Below are 22,205 nucleotides of genomic sequence, written 5' to 3'. Positions count from 1 at the left end.
AAAGGCCATTTACCACAAGGCATTATAGGTTGATGGGCTTACATGAATGAAATATCTAGGAACTGAGAAGGTATCAGTACCTCAGCAGCAGTATGAGCGGTTTCAGAAGTGACATACTTGTTGTGTGTATGTATGTATATATATATATATATATGAGAGAAAGAGAGACACACAGACTACACCAATTACAAACATGTGGTGCTTTCTTCTAATTGGCGGTAGTGGCTAGTGTTTGCACAGTTAGAAATACTGTGTGCGTGGACCATGTGTCCCAGTCCCATTCATCACATAGTGAGTGCGTGGTCAGCTAAGAAAGCTCGTTAGGAGCGCTTCGCTGCGCTGGTAGTCTGCCGTGCAGCTACCTGTGAAAGGCTGAATCATGTCTGCACTGCAGCATCAACACCCAGGGGCGCTGCACCGAGTCGGCCCGCCTCCTTCTAACCTTGTTCCGCATTAAATATTTGCTTCCCTTCCCCCTGATACAGTGCAGTTGCCCCCACCCCTGCATTTTGATGCAACAGAAGCTCATAATGTCCTTCTGGTATGAGTTTAAAGGAAGTAAAGCAGTGGGCGTATCCAGCACACAAAAGCTCTGTCAATAGTTGATATATTGGTTGGGATTGGGGGTAGCATGATGGGCAAATGACACCAAATTAAACGAGAAAACATCCTCGTTTCGTTCTATTCTGCAGAGAATGTGCTTCAGGCACTGATAAGAGGTTAATAGGCTGTTAATAATACACTCTGAAATGCACTGCGACTGACTTTGTGAAATTGGCACTACCTGGGACAATGATCTCCAGAGAGCATAATGAATGTGCATGAAGTTAGGGACTTTAGGGAAGTTAGGGAGTTTAAATATACAAGGTGGGTATTATGCCTGTATTTCCAGAAGTATGTGTTATTACAGTCCTGAAGGTCTGGTAGAATAACAGAATAGGAAAGGCTGTCCTTGTTCCCTTCTGTGAGCTGAGCTAATAATTTCCTCCAGGAAAGTGCCTATTTTCACAAGCACTACACAATTTTTCCCCCTGTTGAAATATAACAATAAATCCCTTTCAGGGTTTTTTCCACCACCAATTCATAACCTGTCTTTTTTTAGCATGTTTGATGATTTGAATGCAAGTCATCAGGTCACTGCATCAACAGCCCCCAGTTTACAAAACTCAGCGGAAAATAAGACTTATATAGCCAGTATTTGAGCAGATGCTGTCTTTAATATTTCTCGAGCGAGTCAAACAGCAGGAGCATTGGAGATGAGTGACAATAACCAGGAGTGGACTGCCTCTCCAAACATGCAAACAGAAGAACATGCCTTTCACTGATTCTGTGCTATGTTGGATTAAGGATGCTCCACTGTTTCAGAAACAAATTCTACATGCTAACAGTTATTCATAATCCTACAGTATTGTCATATACCTGGAACAGTTTCACATTGACATTGTCCTCAACATATGGATTTATTGACCACTTTTGTATTTGGCTTGCAATTCTTTTCTAGAGAAGCAGTGTTTGTAAAATAACATTTCCTTTCAAATGAGATCTATACACAGTCATCATATAAAAATAATTTTCCACATCATTTTTGACAAGCTTACAAGTAGCAAACTTCTATCAAGAATACACAAACCTCTTTCAGGTCGACATGGTTTAGAGTTGCACTTTGACAAAATACAGGCTGAAAGTGGGGCACATGGACATCTTAAGTTGTAAAAGTATTAAAGATTAACAGTCAAACAATTGTACTCAATCTGCAAACGTTGAGTAATCTTCACTTACAACTCACCGTCCGGTTCAACCACAGAAGTATCCGTGCCTTCAGGGAACACCTCGACATTCCCTTCATAAGCACAGGAGACTTTGTGGGCTCTTCGTGTAGCCCCAACATCTAAAGACACTGACAGTAGTCTACTGCGTTCACATTAAAGCATATTTCATTCCCAATGAAATATATATATATATATATATAGATGCCCTGTGAGGGGGTATAAGTCCACATCAATATATTACATGGTTTCATAGCAAGAGTGATGGCACTGATTTGGAGAACAAAAAAAGTCTGGAGATGAGAATGAATTATCACTTGTCAGCTTGATTTCCCTGTACATTAGCACATATTTTGTCCTGCCATCTAATACAGGATTTGTCAAATTATGCTGAAAATGGTGAATAATTTCGGTCATTTAGCAAGCACATTTGACATATTGCACAAACACAGCTGTGGTCCAAGAAAACAATGGAGTCACAGTTGTCATAGATGCTGAGAAGAAGCCACTATGAAACACTGCTGTAAATACTGCTCTAAATCTTTTTTCTGTCACAGCAAAGCCAGAGCCAGCTCTGGTAATGTTCTATCTGGTTTAAACAGGCATACTTGTATACCTGATTTAACAAAGCTCTTGTAAATTAAATGCAAGAAAGTAAACAAAAAATAATGCCACCTTCATTCATGTCAAGCAACTCAAACAAGACCTCCTGGCCCTGGATGATTCACCCAGACACTTAGACCTTCTGGCAAATACATAGTTAATGACAACACATAAACTTATGTACAACTTCACATTATGGATAGGCTCAACAGGGAAAACATTCAGATTGTACACTGAAGTATGAAGGAGTTGTTTGGTGGACAAGTGCATGCATTGGTTTCAGCCTTCATCTAGGAGGCCAGGGCTGACAAGATGTAGTTTACTGAGGAAGGCAAGCCCAAATGCACATGGTGTGGTCCTTACATGGTCTTATTCACTGGCCTGGAACAAGTTTACTATGACTCTCTGTGCCGTTGGGGGTCAGCCTGGTCTTGTGCTCGATGCGTGGTCCCCTGGCCGAGTACTGGACCAGCAGAAAGGGCTCCTTGGTTTCCCCCTCACCCACTATGCTCTCCTCGTCCTCGGACTGGCTCAAGCGTTGCAAACGCAAGTAACACCAACAGCCAAATATCAACGCACCCAGAGCGGCCACTGCAATAAGGATCACTATAACCGTCACCACCCCAGTGGTGGGGCTATGGTCCATTATGGACATTTTGCTCTGTACAAGCTATGGAAGTTACAGATAACTAAAATAATTGAGGGGAACGTCTGGCCTTTAAAGATCTCTCCAACTTGGCTTGTTTTCACAACTCTGTCTTTGGCACCTATGAAAGGAAAGAATGCATATGTAAGAAAATTGTACATGGCATAGTGGCAGTTTGCATCTTGACCAGAGGATATTCTGCCCTTAAATAGGAGCTCAACAGCTCTCAGTGACAAACATCTCAACTGTACTGACGCGTGGGGCAATCCTGCTGGCTATGTTATTATGTTATTATCAGACAATTAAAAAAAACTGTACATGTCATCATATAGGCAGAGGATTGCAAGCGTCGAGCAAACTGCGGGCTAGAGCCTTAACAATTTGGATTGTTGGGGGGGAAAGTGCTAATCAGTCAGGTGAAATCCATGTTAACCGAAGCTACAGGTTATGCAACTGTATGACCCACCACATCCTTGCCTTCTAGATACGTCTGATCGGTTATTTGTATTCCTCAATTTGACAAGGTACTCTGCGTGGAAGCTCGTATCAAACATTACCGGAAAATACCCTCATATGCTTGCTTCCTCATCCATCAACAGCCTCAACAGTATTATCGTGTTAACAGGACCCCTGCCAAGTCGAACGCCCGATCGAAAAATGACGCAAAATACAAATGCAAAAATGTTGCATTCATGCTTGGTTTAGTATGCGTAAGACACGCAGTTGAACATCACATTGAATATAATTGCAATAATAATATACTGAATATAAAAGATAGTTTGAATATCTTGCTAGCTAGCTAGTTGATTCTCTAAACAGACAACAACATTGACACTGTACTGATTTATTAAGGACAGCAGAGAAAGATAGTCAGATGGGATGGACTGTGAGAATCTAGCAACGCGTGAAAAATCCATCTGCCAGATGTGAGGGGAAATATATAATGTAGCAATACTCACCATTTTCTTGTAAGAGACGTGTGCTGCGCGTTTTCTGACTCTGAGGCTTCCCGTTAAAGCTGTACCACTGTGCATATGATTTGTCAGCCGGATTGCATTGCATTCATGATGTTTCAGATGTATATCCATAATTATGCATGTCAGAAACACCGCTAATAATCCCTAGATCATACCCTCCTCCTCCACAACACTACCAGGGCCCAGCAAAACGTTGTGTAAAATGTCCACATGAAAGGACCAAACCCCAACAGGAAGTGAGCTGTTTGCAAGAGGAAGGGAGGCCTTGGGGGGGGCACTGTTCGACTCTGATGATTCTCACCCATTGGCAGGAAAGGCAAGCTCCGTTCCTGAGTGCAACATCCATATCATGAATCCTACGTGACCTTCCTACCTGTCCAACCTAGGTCTCTGAAGATGTAAAAAAAAAAAATGTGCCACGATGTCATTGGCTCCCACAACAAATGCCCAGTTCCAATGCAGTTTTACAGGAAAGAACAGAGATTACACCCCTCAAACTCTTCCCTGAATTGTTTTCAAATGTGTATTAGTTGGTTTTCACACACAAGGCCTGATTTTTAAACAATGCTTGCTTATTTTGCAACTTTACAGGAAACAGCTACAAGCCTTATATCCAGTGATGAAACAGATGGTGAAAAAGATGGTCATCATGAGGCCAAGCTGATGGAGGTCTACAAATCCACAAGTGGGGGTGTCAACTAGCAGCACAGAAAGTACCATACTCAAAAAGTACTGTCATTATGTGGATGATTTAAAGTTGTCCCCCACCCCAACAAAAGATGATGTGAACTTTTACACAGCACTTTTTAAAAAAGGACTATGAGAAGTGATATCACTGGAAAATAAAAAGCAATGAAAATTGTATTTGGTAAAATATGCAAATTAATTGATAGTTCTTTAAATAAATGTGGGTGAATAATTGTAAATGTTTTTGTCTCTGGAGTTAAGGGTAAGTTTTTACCTCATGAAGGTACGAAGGAAGTGGCATGTCGATCCAGCTTTATCTCATTAGGTACAAATTGTGTACCTTTCCAATGGGTATTTTTGTCACTAGGGGTACATACATGTTCTTTTAGGGTACAGACAAGAAAGTATGGTAAAGGTACAGTGGTCGTACCCTGGTAGGGTACAACTGGAGCGACAAAGCACTTGTACCTTTTTAGGTCCATTCCTGTAGGCTACTTTGATTTCTTAGTGTGTATTGGCTCCTCGGTTCTTTGTTAGTTTGTTCTGTTTTTAATAAAGAAACACGAATAATACACAAATGCCACAATATCTGATTCAATATTTGTTATTCAGTGTGCGGCATATTAAAATAGCTTAACATTAGTCTAAATTCCGTCTGCCTAAATTTAGATTAAGTGACGCATAAAATGGTGTAGGTTTTACTCCCACGTGACTAAATACCATGCAATTTCTCGAAAACGAAAGTAAACAAAAAATAGGCAGGAAGTCAGTAAAATGACCAATGTAGATTTGGGATGTAACTGACTGCAACACGGCAATTTTCATTGGGAATATACAGCTACAGTGTAAGTATTGTTACATTAGTTGTTAGGCTTCAGGCAGCGTAACTTATCAAGCCTCAAATTTAACCTAAATAACGTTATCTTGGTTAGCGTTTAAACGTCGAGTTGGGAGTCAGGCAGCTATCTTAGTTAAGAAAAGTTAGTGTACTGACGTGCTAGTTGGTGGCAGCAATGCTATAACGTTAAATTCGTTTTGAAATGTAAATAGACAAGTCTTCGGAGGGTTTTTACAAGTTGAGCAGCTGCAGTCGGTAAGAAGTTATGTAAGTCTATCAAGGCAACGTCACATATTTTAATGATGTTGTGATTTATGTCTCCATCTGTGCGGCTAATCTTTTAACAACGTTGGTTGTTAATCAAGAGATGTAGGCCTGCTTTGCCGTGTATGAACTCAAGAGCCACTGGTATCCAAACGTAAGTGTTGTGTTACCCAAATAGCAAACAATTGGTGGCTAGGCTAGCCGACATAGCAAGTTACTTGCAAGTCTATCCGACAAGGTAACGTTAATGTGAACACCAAAGTGTGATCAGGGTTGTGAAAGAGCAGAATTTATGTTCTGGAAAAGATGGCGTATTCGTGGAAAGTGTATGAACCATGTTATCTTCTCTGCTCCCAGCTGTGCTGTGGTGTGGTGTGGTGTGATCTCGAAACTACCGTCAAACAAGACTGAACCTGTGCGCAGCAACACGTGCCTCTCTTCTCCCTAGAATTTTACAGGTCATGGCAAGCGCACCTCCGATGGACTTCAACAACTACTATGGGCAGCCACAGCCTCCGTCATATGAGGAGACTGTGGCTGCACCCCAGTATACTTACAGTAACACAGCCCCTCCTCCTGTTTATGCCAAAACGCCCCAGCCAGCCTATCCAACTCAAGCATATAACCAGATGTACCCAGAACAGTCAAATGCAGCAGGACCATCGAATGTAGGTAATGATCACATTGGGATTTCTGTACTGTTGGTTTAACTAACCAATTCATCATTCCAGTCAGACATGCATGTGGTCATACTTTATTGTACGCAGACTGTTCTGACAGACGGGATTATTATGAATCCTGACAACAATTTGTTTACTGAAGAAAAGGAAATCACATTTAACCTTTACCTGTTGTCTCTCCAGTGGTTCAGACGGTATATGTCCAGCCTGGTGCGGTATTTGGAGATTTCCCAGTGCATGTCCACTGCTCTGGTTGTACCCAAATGGTCCTCACTCGTCTAGTCCACGACAATGGAGTTCTCACCTGGCTTACCTGTTTGAGTCTTAGCATTGTAGGGTAAGTTTGCTGTAAATCACATTTTGGTGTGATCCTGTTTTCTATACGTTGAGCATTATTTGTTAGTTGTCATACACCAGACAATATGGTAAACTTCTTGTTCTAGAACCTACCCCGAATTTTTACAAATACACATTTTTAAAGGGCAAGTAACAAAAGGCATAATGTAATAAGTACACTGCACTACACTTTCTATGTGTAAAACTGATGTCACCCTTCTCCAGCTGCTTGTATGGATGCTGCTTGATTCCGTTCTGTGTGGACAGCTTGAAGGATGTGAAACACCACTGTCCCAACTGCAATTCTTTGCTGGGAGTCTACAAGCGGCTGTGACGTCCCAGCATTCCCGGCAACAACCTTTACATATTGATCCCAAATCAACACATCTGTAAAAATGATATTGAGGCTGGAGCTTGTTAACTTTTTGTTAGACTATTATATCAGTTGCAAACTAGCATACCTGTAGTGCTCTCCAAACGGGATTTCTGTTTTTGTTTAGAATTGAGTTTCTAGACCATGCAACACATGCACCTTGTAACTGTTTGAAGTGGTATTACGGTATTACATATGTTCATATTTTACATGTAAGTTAGAGAAAGTAGGTGGAGAAGAAAGGTTATGATTTCTCTCTTCAGTGCCTTCTCAGAATGATGTATGCAATGAAATTTTTTGACCAACAAACTCGCACACATTGCCCCTTTATATGTCACTTTTTTAAGTAGCGAAGGCTCCTTGCTCAATCTATTTTGCTTTAAATTGTAGCACAATTTTGAATAATAAAAACAATCTTTAAAAAATCTGGATCGTTTTTGTCATAATGAATGAAGGGCTTGACATGGGTATACTCATAAAAGTCAAGGAGTCTCTGTGGTGAGAAAGCAAATAATGAGCCAAAAAATATCAGGTTGTGCAATGTATGTACTATATATAATATGATTCACTAACATGGTACCAATCAACGGTTATTTAATCAATACAATAGTGTTAACCAATACAATTCCAAATAACCATATTGGCAGTTTTATGTTGCCTTTTCTTTATTCTCTCCCATTTACAATGTATCTGAATAAGATATACTTAACCAGCATGGCTACCACAGCATTCTGCAGCGACATGCCATCCCATCTGGTTTGCGCTTAGTGGGACCAGCATTTGTATTTCAACAGGACAATGACCCCAAACACACCTCCAGGCTATGCAAGGGCTATTTAACCAAGAAGGAGAGTGATGAAGTGCTGCGTCAGATGACCTGGCCTCCACAATCACCCGACCTAAACCCAATTGAGATGATCTGGGATGAGTTGGACCGCAGAGTGAAGGCAAAGCAGCCAACAAGTGCTCAGCACCTCTGGGAACTCCTTCAAGACTGTTGGAAAACCATTCCAGGTGACTACCTCATGAAGCTGATAGAAAGAATGCCAAGGGTGTGCAAAGCTGTCATCAAAGCAAAAGGTGGCTACTTTGAAGAATGTAAAATATAAAACGTATTCTGATTTGTTGAGCATTTTTTTGTTTACCACATCATTCCATATGTGTTCCTTCATAGTTTGGATGTCTTCAATATTAATCTGCAATGTAGAAAAAAATTGAAATAAATAAAAACAATTGAATGAAAAGGTGTGTCCAAACTTTTGACTGGTACTGTGTGTGTGTATATATATACAGTATATAAAGTATATCAACATAACATTTTATATATATGAAAGATGTCAGGCTAATTTACACAATTAGACTTTTAATTTTCAAGTCTGTAGAAATGAACAATGACAAGAAAAAACCTAAAGCGTCAAAATGTATAGAAGATGCATAGAATATTGAGTAGTATCATCTGTTTTTTCAGCCTAGAGGCATTTTCATTTAGTCAGAATCAGAATATTGTTCTGGTGTATAGGTGCATACAGTGAACATAAAACATACAAACACAATAAGTACTACAATACAAAAAGCAGGGCAGGAGTGCAAAAGTGGATGTGCAATGTGCAGTGTGCAATGTAGTGTGTGTTAACATAACACAGGCTTGAGGTGTGGGGGCGGCATAAGTGTCCACGTCAGGTGGGGGTCCCGGGCCTTGTTAATAAGGCCAACGGCAGCCGGGAAGAAGCTGGTTTTGTGGCATGAGGTTTTGGTCCTGATGGACCGCAGCCTCCTGCCGGAGGGAAGGACCTCGAAGAGTTTGTGACCCGGGTGGGAGGGATCGGCCACAATCTTACCTGCCTGCCTCAGGGTCCTAGAGGCGAACAGGTCCTGTAGAGATGGCAGATTGCAGCCAATCACCTTCTCGGCAGAACGGATGATACCCTGCAGTCTGCCTTTGTCATTGGCAGTGGCAGCAGCGTACCAGATGGTGATGCAGGAGGTGAGGATGGACTCGATGATGCAGGTGTAGAAGTGCACCATCATTGTCTTTGGCAGGTTGAACTTCTTCAGCTGCCGCAGAAAGTACATCCTCTGTTGAGCTCTTTTGGTGAGGGAGCTGATGTTCAGCTCCCACTTGAGGTCCTGGGAGATGATGGTGCCCAGGAAGCGGAAGGACTCCGCAGTGTCGACTGGGGAGTCACTCAGGGTGATGGGGGTGGGTGGGGCTGGGTTCCTTCTGAAGTCTACGACCATCTCCACTGTCTTCAGAGCATTTAGCTCCAGGTTGTTCTGCCCACACCTGGTCACCAGATGGTCAATCTCCCACCTGTAAGCGGACTCATCCCCCCCAGAGATGAGCCCAATGAGGGTGGTGTCGTCCGCGAACTTAAGGAGTTTGACGGACTGGTCACTGGAGGTGCAGCTGTTGGTATACAGGGAGAAGAGTAGAGGGGAAAGAACGCAGCTCTGAGGGGAACCGGTGCTTATAGTCCTGTAGTAAACAATGTAGCTATTGCCATTTATATTTTGATCGATTTGACAATAAAATCACCAGAATGTCTTGGGTTAATAGATTTCAAATGTAATTGGCAGAGATTTAAAAAAAAAAAAAAAAAAAAAAGTGTAAGTGCCTATAGTTTTTTTCTTTGTGTTGTGTGACTGCCCTGACTTAAACACACACACTCACAAATAGTGGCAACTGTTTTATTTTGACAAAGTATTTTTAAAAGGTTAAGAGCAATGTACAAATGATGCGAACAGACACTAACAAGCTGGATACATACTAAGGTAAAGTTTGCTGCAGGTCCTCGACTTCATATTTCCACATTCTCTTTTGAATCAAAGAGTTATCAGAAAGGTCAGCCATTTTTACTGCTCGAAGCACAGGTTCCGGACTGTGGGTCTGGAGTACACCCATCACCATGACATATTTACCTGTAGGTTAAAATGTTTATACGTTAGGCTATTTTTAAATATCTCTGATTTGTACACCACTACAACATTATTTTGTTAAACACTTTTTTAAATGTTCCGTTTAAGATGAGACGCACATTAGTCCCCTTAAGAAAGCCACTAACCGTGAATTAGACATGGTTTTCCTTTTGGTATGTTATTAACGCCAACGACAACAAAGTTACCAGTCTCGTCCAAGAGAACAACGGAGTTATGATCTGGCTGAACTTCGACCACAGTCCCTTGCATCCACACAATGGACACACAGAGGGGGTTCCCTTGACCAAGTCTCTTTATGCTGAATTCGGCCTTCCCATTTGGTCCAGTGATGCGACTTTTAGCATCGCGAAGCTGGCCAGAAAGCACCTTCACAGGAGGGCTACGTGTTTTCTCCACCGTACCTTTATTAGGCAGAGCCATCTCATTTTCCCGCGTCGACTATCAGATATGGCAGATATATGACGCGATTTCCTTTTCCTTCCAAAACGTGATAAACACAGTATCTTCAGAATAAAAGTGCTTGCAGGGCTTCAAAATATTCCCAGGGTGAATTAAGCAAATAGCTACTTGCATATCACAAGTCACTCCCTCGTTGAATGATGAAGATATTGAATAGGCCTAAACAAATATATACCTGCAATTAATGTGGACACGAACTGTAGATACATTTATTTATTTTATAAAGGCATAACTTCCGAATTAAAAAAATTATAATTAAAAGGCAGCACTGATTAAAAGACTGCGGAATTCTGAAATGAAAAGCAGTGGCATGTGATTGCCTTTATAGGCCAGGCAAATTAACCCTTTTTGGAGCCAATAATAGAATTAATTGTAAAATATTTTTTTTCAGCATAGATCATTTCTATGAGGTGTCCAGAACAACATACTAAAAGTCCTAAGAAATCCTAGTTGAGGAAATATGTTTAATTCTCATCAATCTGATATGTGTGCTAATAATGCATGGCAAAAATACACCTCAAAAATGTAATTTTTTTCCTTTACTCCTATCAAAATGAAACTTTAGACAATGAAAGTACCCATGAAAAGTAACATTTTTTGTATTACAAGTTTCTTTGAAAATGAATTTTAATATGCAAATGAGCTATACACTAATCGAATATGCCCAAAATACATCCAAATAGGCTTTTTTTCCCCCTTTACTCCTACCACAATAAAACTTTACATAGTAAAAGTATACATGAAAAGTAACTTTTTTTGTATTACAAGTTTCTTTTTAAATGAATTTAAATATGCACATGAGCATCACACTTATTGAATATGTCCTAATTGCATAGGCAGAAACACCATACCCCTGGCAGGTACTACCAAGCCAGGCAGTTTTCAGGTTAGAGGCCAGTCTAAAAGCAGCATTGCCATCTCCCATTGGCAGTAGGATGATTGGATGAAGATTGGGCCGATGTGTATGTATTTGTCATACATATGAAGGTGTTATACATATGAAGGTGTTTCTGCCTATGGACATATTCAATAAGTGTGGAGCTCATGTGCATACTCAAATTAATTTCAAAAGAAACTTGTAATACAAAAAAAGTTACTTTTCATGTATACTTTTACTATGTAAAGTTTTATTGTGGTAGGAGTAAAGGAAAAAAATAAGCCTATTTGGATGTATTTTGGGCATATTCGATTAGTGTATAGCTCATTTGCATATACAAATTAATTTCAAAAGAAACTTGTAATACAAATTGTTTTACTTTTCATGGGTACTTTCATTGTGTAAAGTTTCATTTTGATAGGAGTAAAGGAAAAAAATTACATTTTTGAGGTGTATTTTTGCCATGCATTATTAGCACACATCTCAGATTGATGAGAATTAAACATATTTCCTCAACTAGGATTTCTTAGGACTTTTAGTATGTTGTTCTGGACACCTCATAGAAATGATCTATGCTGAAAAAAATTATTTTACAATTAGTCTGTCGTAAAACGCTATTTTGCCTGGACTATTACATGTGTTGCTCGCCTAGTGCTCTATTTTTCCTAATTTATTTCATAAAAGATACAGTCACATGTCTTTTCATGTGCAAGTGTATCTCCTACAAGTACACTTATTGAATATGTCCTAATTTGCATAGACACCATTGAAATGTATGACAAATACATCGGCCCAATATTCCAATCATCCTACAGCCAATGGGTGATGGCAATGCTGCTTTTAGACTGGCCTCTAACCTGAAAACTGCCTGGCTTGGTAGTACCTGCCAGGGGTATGGTGTTTCTGCCTATGCAAATTAGGACATATTCAATAAGTGTGGAGCTCATGTGCATATTCAAATTCATTTAAAAAGAAACTTGTAATGCATAAAAAGTTACTTTTCATGTATACTTTTACTATGTAAAGTTGTATTGTGGTAGGAGTAAAGAAAATGTAAGCCTATTTGGGTGTATTTTGGGCATATTCGATTAGTGTATAGCTCATTTGCATATTAAAGTTCATTTTCAAAGAAACTTGTAATACAAAAATTTTACTTTTCACGGGTACTTTCATTGTGTGAAGTTTGATTTTGATAGGAGTAAAGGAAAAAAAATCAAATTTTTGGGGTGTATTGTTGCCTGGCATTATTAGCACACATTTCGGATTGATGAGAATTAAACATATTTCCTCAACTAGGATTTCTTAGGACTTTTAGTATGTTGTTCTGGACACCTCATAGAAATTATTTTTACAATTAGTTCTATTTTTGGCTCCAAAATGAGTTTCTTTGCCTGGACTATAACCGGAACCCGTCATTAGTCTTTCTTTATTTCCTAATTGCCACCCAAGTCATCACAACAAACCTTGCCATTTGTTTATGGTTTGTCACACAGCACTAGAGGCACACTACACTACTTGCCTAGGAGTTTCATGATCGATAAAGTTGCATACAAATGAGTAGGACACATAAGTTGAATAGAACAGTCATGTAGCACTTTTTAAATGGTTAAATAGATGATTTTTAATAGTGATGAGGTCGGATAAGTCCTCAATGAATCCAGCATACAATAACACCAATGCATAAAACAATGGAAAAAAGGAACATCTTATTTTGGGATAATACATACATAGAGAATACAGTGCTTTCTTCATTTTATACCAGGTATCGGAAGTCCTTGTTAAAAAAAAAACCCTTCTTGGACTTTAACACATGTACTTTAATAGTATAATCTGCATACATAATACAAAAAAGCTAAAAAAGTAACTTCAAGTAACACAAGATTAATAGATAGAAACCTTTACTTTTCAATATTATTACCGTTAAAATAAAGCAAATATTTAAGTTCCTACATTTTCCCCCCAAGTGGATCATCATACAATCTGAATTTTAATGAATGCCATATTCAGCATCAGGAAGATGAAGGGAAGTGAATATGAGCTTCCTTTGTTCCCTAAAAAAAAAAAGTGGAAAAAAGTTATTAAAACATCAAACTTATGTTTATATCTTTGTTAAATTGCCACACTCTGATAGAAAAGACAAGCTGGTAATATGCTAATGTGTTTGTTAAAGTATTCAGATATAAAACATTAACAGGGAATTATAACTTTCTATCATTCCACAGCATCTTACCTGCAGATGCAGTAGTGGTCGCAGTGGTCGCAGTGGTCACAGTAGTGGTGGCGGTGGTCACAGTAGTGGGAGTAGCAGCTGTGGTAGCGTTTCCAGTGGAGTTACTGGAGGCTGTGGTGGCGGCCTCTGCTCTTCCTCCAGTTAGGCCCAAGTCCAGAGTGTCAAGCTGAGACTGGAACTGTCTGGAAATCCAGTTCTGGACAACGGTTTCATTCTCATAGCTGGCCAGGTCAGGCAGGTTACTGCCGAGGAGTCCGGACACCTCGGAGACTGTGAGGTCCTGTATAAGGTATTTGGAGGAGGGAACAATAGTTATTAAAAAACTTAAACAGTTTTTGTGTTATACAGTTGAATAGACTGCATCATAAATGTGGGTTACTCACCAAGACTACAGGTTCATCCAAACCGATGAAGGTTTCAATGTCCATGCTGACATTGCATGCAGAGAACCCTCTGATGACGTCAATGGAGGCACCTCCTGCAACAAGGGGTAAGAAAGAAAGAAGGAACAACAGTGAAGATTTGAATGGAATGGCCTCAGCATTACTGACCCATGATGAGGTACAACATTTCACTAAAAAGAAGACGTTTACCCAGGTAAGGCTCAAGGAGCTGGTAGGATGTCAGTGTATCATCACTGTCCCGGTTTTGGAAGTTAACGGGGAATGCCTGTCTGGCAGTTTCAAAGAGCACTTTCTTCTTCTCAGTGGTACAGTTTGAAAGATCCAAAGAGTCTGCTCCTCTATTGTTTTGTGACAAAAACAAAATTATTAAAACATGAATGTTCGATCATGGATGTAGTAGACTAAATATGTTCAAATGATCCACACTAATAGTTGGAAGAGTTAGCAATAATAACAGCAGTAGTAATAGTATTAGCAGTTTAATCTAGTTATACACAGGAAAACATGTTCAATTCCTAGTGCTATTGGTTGGGAACATCCCACAATGGCCAGACCTCTCACTGTTACATGCAGTTTTCAGCTCCTTGAACAAAACAAATTCTACTGTCCTTGTTATTAACCGGCAAAGACTTAACCTCAACTTGTTCATTCTCAAACACACCAATGATTTTAAAACTTGATTATGTCTCTTCGTATAGTTACCCTAGGGCAAGCTGGTTTTGCACCCAGACAGAATATGATTTAAAGAGCACCTATTCACAAATTGCAGCTTACGTCTTCACCCATTCACTAGCTGAGGTTCTGCAGAGTTGGGAGATCATACGTGGTTCCAAGCCATGATGCCAATCTCCCAATGCTGCCAGGATATGGCGTAGTTTCTTGTGTTGAAGCACAACTAAATATCCTCAAAATATGCTTTGACTAATGCTGAAATCCTCTCTGGGACCTGAGAGTGGCTGATCGCCTCCCACAAGAGACTATGTGGCAAATCAACGATGTTCCAAACATCCAGTAAATCCTGGAATTCCTGCTTTCTGCACAGAAATATCTATCAAGCTATTTGGCTTCAAATAGGAAACCAACCTCCTTGCTACCACATTAAAAAAGATCTTTCCCTCCATATTAAGAAGACTGATAAGCCGAAATTGGCCTATGGTCATGGAATTCTGCTCCTTCTGAATGAAAATAACACCTGCCTGATGCCACATCTTCGGAAATGTTCCTTTTTATCATATAATCACAATAAGCTTCTATAGATACTTTTATAGAGACGATAAGATACCCCAAAATTAGGGCCAGAAGCCGATGTAGCCCTTGCACAACACACAACTTCGTGCACCTCTTTCCACTTGGACAGGCCATCGTCCATTGGTGATCCTGGAGGAACTGGAGGAATTTCTGCCGGTAACATGACCTCCACATGCTTCTTATTGTCAGTATGTACGTTGACCTCCAGGTCCTTTCTTTCAACTCTCAAATTTCCCATTTTGTCTTGAGTAAATAGAGACTTCTTCCTTCTTCCCCTGAGGAGCTCTGCCCTCCTTAGCGTAGCCTGTCTACTCTTCACCTCAGCCTGCAGTACACCGAGACTTTCCTCTCTGTTCATCATCTCCTCATTTCCATTGCTTCTTCAACTGCCTCTTCTCTCAAATCAGCCTTTCTATTTCAACCTGTCATCTTGACTTTGCTTTTCCCTCCTAGCTTTCTGATAAACATCATATCTTTCCATGCCATATAGATTACCTCAGCTATGCGATTCAATTTACTCTCCTCTGTGCCCTTCAATCCTCTCCAAAATTTCCTTTTAAATCATCATTGATGCAAATCCATTCCTTGACTTCAGAAGTCCCTGGCCATTTAACCTTCACCTTCACTAGCAATGCTATCAGATGCAGAGGTTTTTTCAAGAGATCTGGATTGATGTTTATTCTTACTTAATGCTGTCTGAGCTGATGTCTGTCAGAGTGCTGGTGTCCAGTGCACAAAGGTTGGGGCCTCCCAGGAAGTTCAGCTCAGAGGAGTTAAGGCTGTTGGACCCACTCAAGAACTTTGTCACGATCAATTTGCTCTGAAAGAAAAAAAAAAACAACAAATGAATTTACATTTAAAGAAAACAACATCAACACACATATGTTTGTTAATAGAGGGAAAACATCCCTTGTGAGTTTTAAAGGTTTTTTTCCTCACCATGTCGGGTTCCCACTCGCCGTCGTCTGAGTTCATCAGCGCAGCCAGGGTGTCGGGTGAGGAGATGTTCCATTTGCTCAGGTCAGTTGTGGTGGCCACACGAGAGACCGACCCAAGCAGCTGAACCTGCTCATCCGGTAGGCCTGATGGATATGCCTACAAAAAAGGTAAGAATTGAAACAATGCATAACCTCAAACTCCAGCATCTGTAATGAGTGTAATCTGTAATATCAGGCCATGCCTCCCTCGATCGCTTTGTGATAGCTACCTCATCCAGTCTGTCCAAGATGACTCTCTGGAATTCATCCACGTCCACTTTCTCAGTCAGGCTAGCAAGGTTTTCCTTTACAACCTGAGCACTTAAACAGTGACCGAACTGCGTGGCGTCATATCCAAATGGGAAGGCGTCATCGCTTATGGTGACACGGGTGATGTTGCCAACTGTGCATTCATTAGCTAGGGGAAAAAATTGAATGAACCAAACCATAAATTATTACACACAGGAGGGAATACAAAAGTATTTAAGTATTTTTCAAGTATTTAAGAGTAGTGCATTAGACTTTTTTAACTCTTTTTACAGTTTATGATTGGACTATTGGACTGCACCAAACTCTGAACTGAAATCACTGAACTGTACTGTCATATCATCAGTGGTTCATCACCACCTTTACTGTACACTTACCTCCTCTTTTGGTCCGTAGTCCTCGCATGAGCTGTCTAAACAGTCTCTTCATTTTCCTTTTCTGAGTTTTCCTCCGTCTCAGACTTCTCAGGAACTTTTTCAAAAAGTTTCGCTGAGTTCTCTGTTAAGAAAAATGTACTTGGTAAATATCCAGCCAGGTAAAGATTTACTGAATGGAAACCAAACCAACAGCCTGATGGCATGACCAGCCTACCCGGTTGAATCTTCTCCAGAAATCATGGGAAAAGTACAGTGGAAGAATTCCCAGGTCATTAAGGGTCTTCCGTCTCCACCTGGATGGTGGTCTGAAAAGGAGGAAGATGAGGATTAGGTTTATGCCTCGTCAGAACCTACATCTGAGAGACGTCATCTGCCTATGTATGTGGGTGAGTCTTCTACCTTTTTAGTGTGGCAAAGTAATACAAAAAGTTGCACGTATCAAACACACATGCCTGCACATTCTGGTATTACTGTATTTTAAGGCAATTCAACTATCCTTGGTATACAATACCGGTTGGTATATCATGTGACCACTTAGCACACCTTAGTAACCACCTTATAATATATATATATATATATATATATATATATATATATATATACACAGTATATACACACATATAGTAGTGCATATTATCTAACTAATAATTATCTCACACACTCTACCAACTATAAAGAGGTGTGAGTACCATAACCAGAACTAGATAACATCATCTGGTGATGACGTCCCCCTACAGCAGGGGTTGGCAACCTTTATCATTTAAAGAGCAATTTTTGACCAGATACACAAAAAAAACTTTCCAGAGATGCAAAAAATATTGAGCCTTTTATATGCAGCTACCACAGCCTATTAGTCTAAATGAGCATTACTAAATGTCTAAATGAGCTTTCATTAATATGTTTTACCACAAGGTGGCTGCGGTAAGCTATTTATGATTATTTGGCACTTTGTATTCCCATTACAATAATGCAATGTTTTGGTGCCTCTTCACTTGACGAAGTGTTAAAACATAATGTTTTATTTGGTGTATAGGCTACACCAAATTATGTGATTATGTGAAGGTGACTTTAGGCCTACAACAATGATACAATATATGGGCCATTCTACCGAATTGGTGCAAAGTGTGGTCCCACAACAAGAAAAACTATTTACAAAACAATTAAGTATTCAGACATAGATATTTACTAAGAACATGTTATGGTATATTTAAACCCAAGACATTAAATGAGATAGGGATAAGCTAAATATATACAAAATCATCATTTATAGAGTACTTTCTATTGGGAAGTAGCTGTCCCCAACCCTGACATCTAAATTTCAGTTATCAAAAATAACACTTTTTACATTTTTTTGATTTTTTTCAATGATGTAATTTCAAAGATCTTTATGATTAAGTTTAAACAGAACTTGGAAGATTTAGATTTATTGTGGGTTTAATTTAAAAAAAAATAAACTATACTCAAAAAATCATGTCCATAGTTTTTATGTCACTACCGAAACACAGGAGTTTTAGTCCGTTGGCTGAGCCTGTTTTTTAGCCACACCCCTGCATTTATAACCAGGCAGTGATACTGCATCCCTGTCCCTCATGGCTGAATGGTAAGTAGCTAGATCCCATACTTTTGATATAACTGTGTTCCAAAGTCTGAAAATCAGTGTGTAACCTTAAGAATTGTCACTACCAAACACATTTTTTTGTTTTTTTGGGGTTTTATGCAAAGATGCAAAGATTGCAAAGATTTGTTTGCTAGCCATGTGATTGCTAGAATTATTTATTTATGCTCAAATTTAGCTAGAATTGTCACTACCGAAACCGTCACTACCGAAACAGTCATTAACAAAACATATGGTAAAGTTTCAGTAGTGACATGATCGTTTCGGTAGTGACATAATCGTTTCGGTAGTGACCAAATGGAATAGTAAGTAGTTCAATCCCATCATTTTGAAATAAATGTGTTATGTGGACTAAATGGTAAAGATGTAGATAATGCTGATTTCTATCTGAAATTGTTCAGGAGAGAAAGAATCATAAGACACCAAAATGCCAAAAGGAAAAAGTGGAGCAGAGAGGCTGAGAGAATACCGAAAAAGAGTGAGGGATGACCCAGTGAAACACCAAGAATATTTAAGGAAGGAAAGAGAAAGAAATAAAAACCGAAAGGAAGAAGGAAAGTTGAAATGTATCAGTGATTTATCCAACAGGGAGCAAAAGAAGGTCATAAAATCATGGAGGAAAAGACAGCAAAAGCACAACACATTTGTGTTTTTAATATTCCCAACCTAAAGCATGGTATGAGTTAAGATTAAGCAATAAGGTTGAGGAAATATGATACAACCTTGCAAAGAAAATACTGTGGTCACTACCGAAACAGTACTGTCACTACCGAAACAGTGCAGTCACTACCGAAACACTGGATGTTTTGTAAAAAATAAAGTATATTGAGTTATCAACTAAAATGTTATGATACTAATTGGTTTAATGTATGTTCAATTTAATCAATCATCAACTCTGGAATCAATATGATCAGTATTTTGCAATTTACAAAGAAATATTGCACTTGAATTGTATGAATTGAACTTTGAAATTTGGTAAAAATTTCATTTTTATTGATTTCATTGTGAAAACCTTCAAGAAATATTGGTAAAAATACTCTTCAGAGAAGGGAAGGAAACACAATCTGAACAGATTAATAATAATACGTTTTTACTATAGTTTATTACTATGTTTCAGTAGTGACAATTTTTGGGAGAGGAAAAACATTCCAACACATTCTGAAAATACAATATAAAAATTGATGGTTCATTTACTAGATATGTGTACTTTAGATATGGTACAATATATATACGGACAAAGTTTTGGGAATAAAACATACACATTTTCAAAATATTTCCAACCTGACTTTGCACCAATTCGGTAGAATGGCCCATATATATATTTTTTTTTTACAAAGCCAGGGAGAGAGAGAGACGCACATGTGAGATTCAGATGAATATAGAGTGCGCTATAAATTAAATTAATTATTATTATTATTATTATTATTATTATTATTACATGTGGCTTGGGAGCGGCAAGTTGCCGACCCCTGCTCTATGACCCCTGCTCTATGACAAAGTCTGTTCATTCCCATTTCCATCAGCTCGCATGAATCTTCCAGGAACACTGGACATTACAGAATAATCATGCATCTCATGTAGATGACAACAAGATTACTTTTTTTATCTGTGTCAAAAATGTTTCAAATAATAATTAATATTTTCATCTTTTCGTAACACTCACCCATATTTGGTGTTGCCCTGAATGAGAACTGTTTGCATGGCAGAACTCTGCGCATCACTGAAGTCGTTGCAGTTCTTCATTTTCTCTATGATCTCTGGGTCCGAGTTCTGAATGTAAGGCCGATCCAAGATACAGGCCATGTTGCCCAGCACCTCCACATTTGGACGGCTTATGGTCGTATCTCTGATGCCCTGTTGGATCAGTTCACAGTTTGAGGAATACTCAAAGACATTTTCTAAATTTGTTTTTGGGTTGTATTGTTTCAAGTTTCAAGTTTCAAGTCTTTTAGATCTTGTCAGATGCACAGAACAACACAGATTCAGACTGGGCACTGAAATTCTTAAGACAAGACACTGCACAGCAACCCAACATAACATAACATCACATAACATAATGTAACATAACATAACATATAAGTACTCTGGACATAATTTACACATATGATAAACATATAATAAACCTACTAAATATACAAAATAAACATACAATACAAACTATGAAGTTTATATTGTGTCAAACACAGCTTACCAGGCATTGTCTAGCATTGTTCACCAGAATGGCCCTCCTTCTTCTTAGTGCCCTGGTTAAAACGGTGAAGTCTGCCTTTCCTGTCTCTGTGAAATACGACGTGCAGTTGGCTTGTGGAATGTCTGCATAGCTAGAGGTATAATACAAAAAGTGTACACCCTTAACACTTGAACACTTAACCAAACCTCTGTGGGTAAGTCAGGCAGTCACATGAGGTCAGACATTATTTGGGCACATCATGACAGGAGTACAACATCTGGAGACAACAAAGCAAGTCTAAATTGTAACTTGTAGCACTTACTGTGCAAGCAGTGCTGGCTTCCCTACTTCAACTATCCCACAAATTGATAAACACAGTACTCCCCTTGGCTGTTTACTGTTTGAATCTGCACTACTACGTTGAGCACAGCCTTCACAAGACATTGGATTAGTTCACAAATGCAAATAAAAAACATGGCAATTATTCACTCCAACATTCATAGGTCCTACTTACAAATTGCTTTTTATGTCCAGCTCTAGGCAGAGAGTAACACGATGGTGCGACTTACTTGTAATACAACAACATGTCTGAGGGATAGTTGGCAAAGTCTTGTGGCTTTTCAGCTTTGATGAAGTTGTACATGCAGGTCAGCTGGATACAAAAAGACAATATGGACCCATTATGTCGTTATTTGTAAGTAAGAAAAATGTCTTAGAAATATATTACAATTTTGGAGATCATCTATCAGAACTAGCCAACAGCAGACCCAAGATAATGAACTCAGTATCACATGAAAGCCATGACTTGTTGAGTTTGATACAGTGATAATGAACTTAGTATCACATGAAAGCCATGACTTGTTGAGTTTGATATAGTGCTAATGAAATCAGTATAACATGAAAGCCATGAGTTGTTGAGTTTGATACAGTGCTGAAGATGATGAAATGTGTAAATGATGATGAATCTAACGTTTGAGCCTCTTTAGCACACCCACCTGTGTCTGGCGAAGAATCACCCTCCTTCTGTTCCTCCTGCGCCGGCAGGCCCTGATGAGGCGTCTGGTTTTTCTCCTCTGGAACCTCCTCACGCGAGAGCAGGTGAAGCCCTGCAGCACGTCCTCCGAGAGCCTGTCGGAGATAAGCGCGTGAGATTTTATCTTCCTTTCCATCATTCCATTGAGGCCTTTCTAACGGCTGTTTATGTAACCTGTGTTGTGGTATCACGGACAAAGCACAGGCCCACACCGGGATCGGACCGACAACCTCTAGCATTGGAGGCAGAACCCATAGTTTAAGGTGGTGGGCAGTGAGGTTTACTCACTGTACAGCATGACTGGCTGGCTGCCGTTACATTTACACGCACGTATTAGATTTCAGTGAAGGACTTCGTACACACATTACATATGTCTTATGTTTCATATGAGATGTTTGAAATGCAATTAAAACTTACTCATCAGGCTCATCAAATCCAGTT

General features: G+C 39.4%; 4 protein-coding genes across 6 annotated transcripts; 1 reads left to right on the top strand and 3 right to left on the bottom strand.

The window, feature by feature from the left end:
• Positions 1–1,197: 1,197 nt before the first annotated feature.
• Positions 1,198–4,251, bottom strand: snn (stannin). The gene is made up of 2 exons (XM_042706688.1): positions 3,975–4,251; positions 1,198–3,136 (listed from the first exon to the last, which is right to left on the bottom strand). The coding sequence occupies exon 2, from the start codon at positions 3,022–3,024 to the stop codon at positions 2,743–2,745; it is 282 nt and encodes a 93-aa protein (XP_042562622.1). The 5' UTR covers positions 3,025–3,136; positions 3,975–4,251; the 3' UTR covers positions 1,198–2,742.
• A 1,146-nt stretch (positions 4,252–5,397) lies between these two features.
• Positions 5,398–7,652, top strand: litaf (lipopolysaccharide-induced TNF factor). 3 transcript variants are annotated; one of them, XM_042706685.1, is made up of 4 exons: positions 5,398–5,524; positions 6,139–6,453; positions 6,645–6,798; positions 7,023–7,637. In XM_042706685.1, exons 2-4 carry the CDS (start codon positions 6,243–6,245, stop codon positions 7,129–7,131), a joined length of 474 nt encoding a protein of 157 aa, XP_042562619.1. In that variant the 5' UTR covers positions 5,398–5,524; positions 6,139–6,242; the 3' UTR covers positions 7,132–7,637. The 3 variants fall into 3 exon arrangements, with proteins under 3 accessions (XP_042562619.1, XP_042562621.1, XP_042562620.1); XM_042706687.1 differs by having other exon boundaries at positions 5,408–5,524; positions 6,230–6,453; positions 7,023–7,652; XM_042706686.1 differs by having other exon boundaries at positions 5,408–5,935; positions 7,023–7,650.
• Positions 7,653–9,861: 2,209 nt separating this feature from the next.
• Positions 9,862–10,612, bottom strand: rmi2 (RecQ mediated genome instability 2). Its single transcript, XM_042706690.1, has 2 exons — positions 10,233–10,612; positions 9,862–10,089 (listed from the first exon to the last, which is right to left on the bottom strand). Exons 1-2 carry the CDS (start codon positions 10,525–10,527, stop codon positions 9,938–9,940), a joined length of 447 nt encoding a protein of 148 aa, XP_042562624.1. The 5' UTR covers positions 10,528–10,612; the 3' UTR covers positions 9,862–9,937.
• A 2,802-nt stretch (positions 10,613–13,414) lies between these two features.
• Positions 13,415–20,759, bottom strand: LOC122131964 (mesothelin-like protein). Its single transcript, XM_042706689.1, has 11 exons — positions 20,753–20,759; positions 20,225–20,459; positions 17,161–17,251; positions 16,947–17,067; positions 16,533–16,720; positions 16,265–16,420; positions 16,012–16,145; positions 14,267–14,415; positions 14,057–14,151; positions 13,674–13,953; positions 13,415–13,494 (listed from the first exon to the last, which is right to left on the bottom strand). The coding sequence occupies exons 1-11, from the start codon at positions 20,757–20,759 to the stop codon at positions 13,415–13,417; spliced, it is 1,536 nt and encodes a 511-aa protein (XP_042562623.1).
• Positions 20,760–22,205: the final 1,446 nt, after the last annotated feature.

This window comes from Clupea harengus, unplaced genomic scaffold (assembly GCF_900700415.2).
Source record: "Clupea harengus unplaced genomic scaffold, Ch_v2.0.2, whole genome shotgun sequence".
Lineage (NCBI taxonomy): Eukaryota > Metazoa > Chordata > Actinopteri > Clupeiformes > Clupeidae > Clupea > Clupea harengus.
Note: the sequence above shows the minus strand (reverse complement) of the source record. Positions and strands in the feature narration are given on the sequence as shown.

Excerpts from the sequence above, each read along its gene's own strand:
- LOC122131964 (XM_042706689.1), bottom strand. Across the intron at positions 17,068-17,160 it reads TCTGGAGAAGATTCAACCGG|AGAACTCAGCGAAACTTTTT; the intron begins GTAGGCTGGTCA and ends TTTTCTTAACAG. Across the intron at positions 16,421-16,532 it reads TCTTGGACAGACTGGATGAG|GCATATCCATCAGGCCTACC; the intron begins GTAGCTATCACA and ends CCTTTTTTGTAG.
- rmi2 (XM_042706690.1), bottom strand. The coding sequence starts at position 10,527 with ATGGCTCTGCCTAATAAAGGTACGGTGGAGAAAACACGTAGCCCTCCT. Across the intron at positions 10,090-10,232 it reads AAAACCATGTCTAATTCACG|GTAAATATGTCATGGTGATG; the intron begins GTTAGTGGCTTT and ends TTTAACCTACAG.
- snn (XM_042706688.1), bottom strand. The coding sequence starts at position 3,024 with ATGTCCATAATGGACCATAGCCCCACCACTGGGGTGGTGACGGTTATA.
- litaf (XM_042706687.1), top strand. The coding sequence starts at position 6,243 with ATGGCAAGCGCACCTCCGATGGACTTCAACAACTACTATGGGCAGCCA. Across the intron at positions 6,454-6,644 it reads AGCAGGACCATCGAATGTAG|TGGTTCAGACGGTATATGTC; the intron begins GTAATGATCACA and ends TTGTCTCTCCAG. Across the intron at positions 6,799-7,022 it reads TTGAGTCTTAGCATTGTAGG|CTGCTTGTATGGATGCTGCT; the intron begins GTAAGTTTGCTG and ends ACCCTTCTCCAG.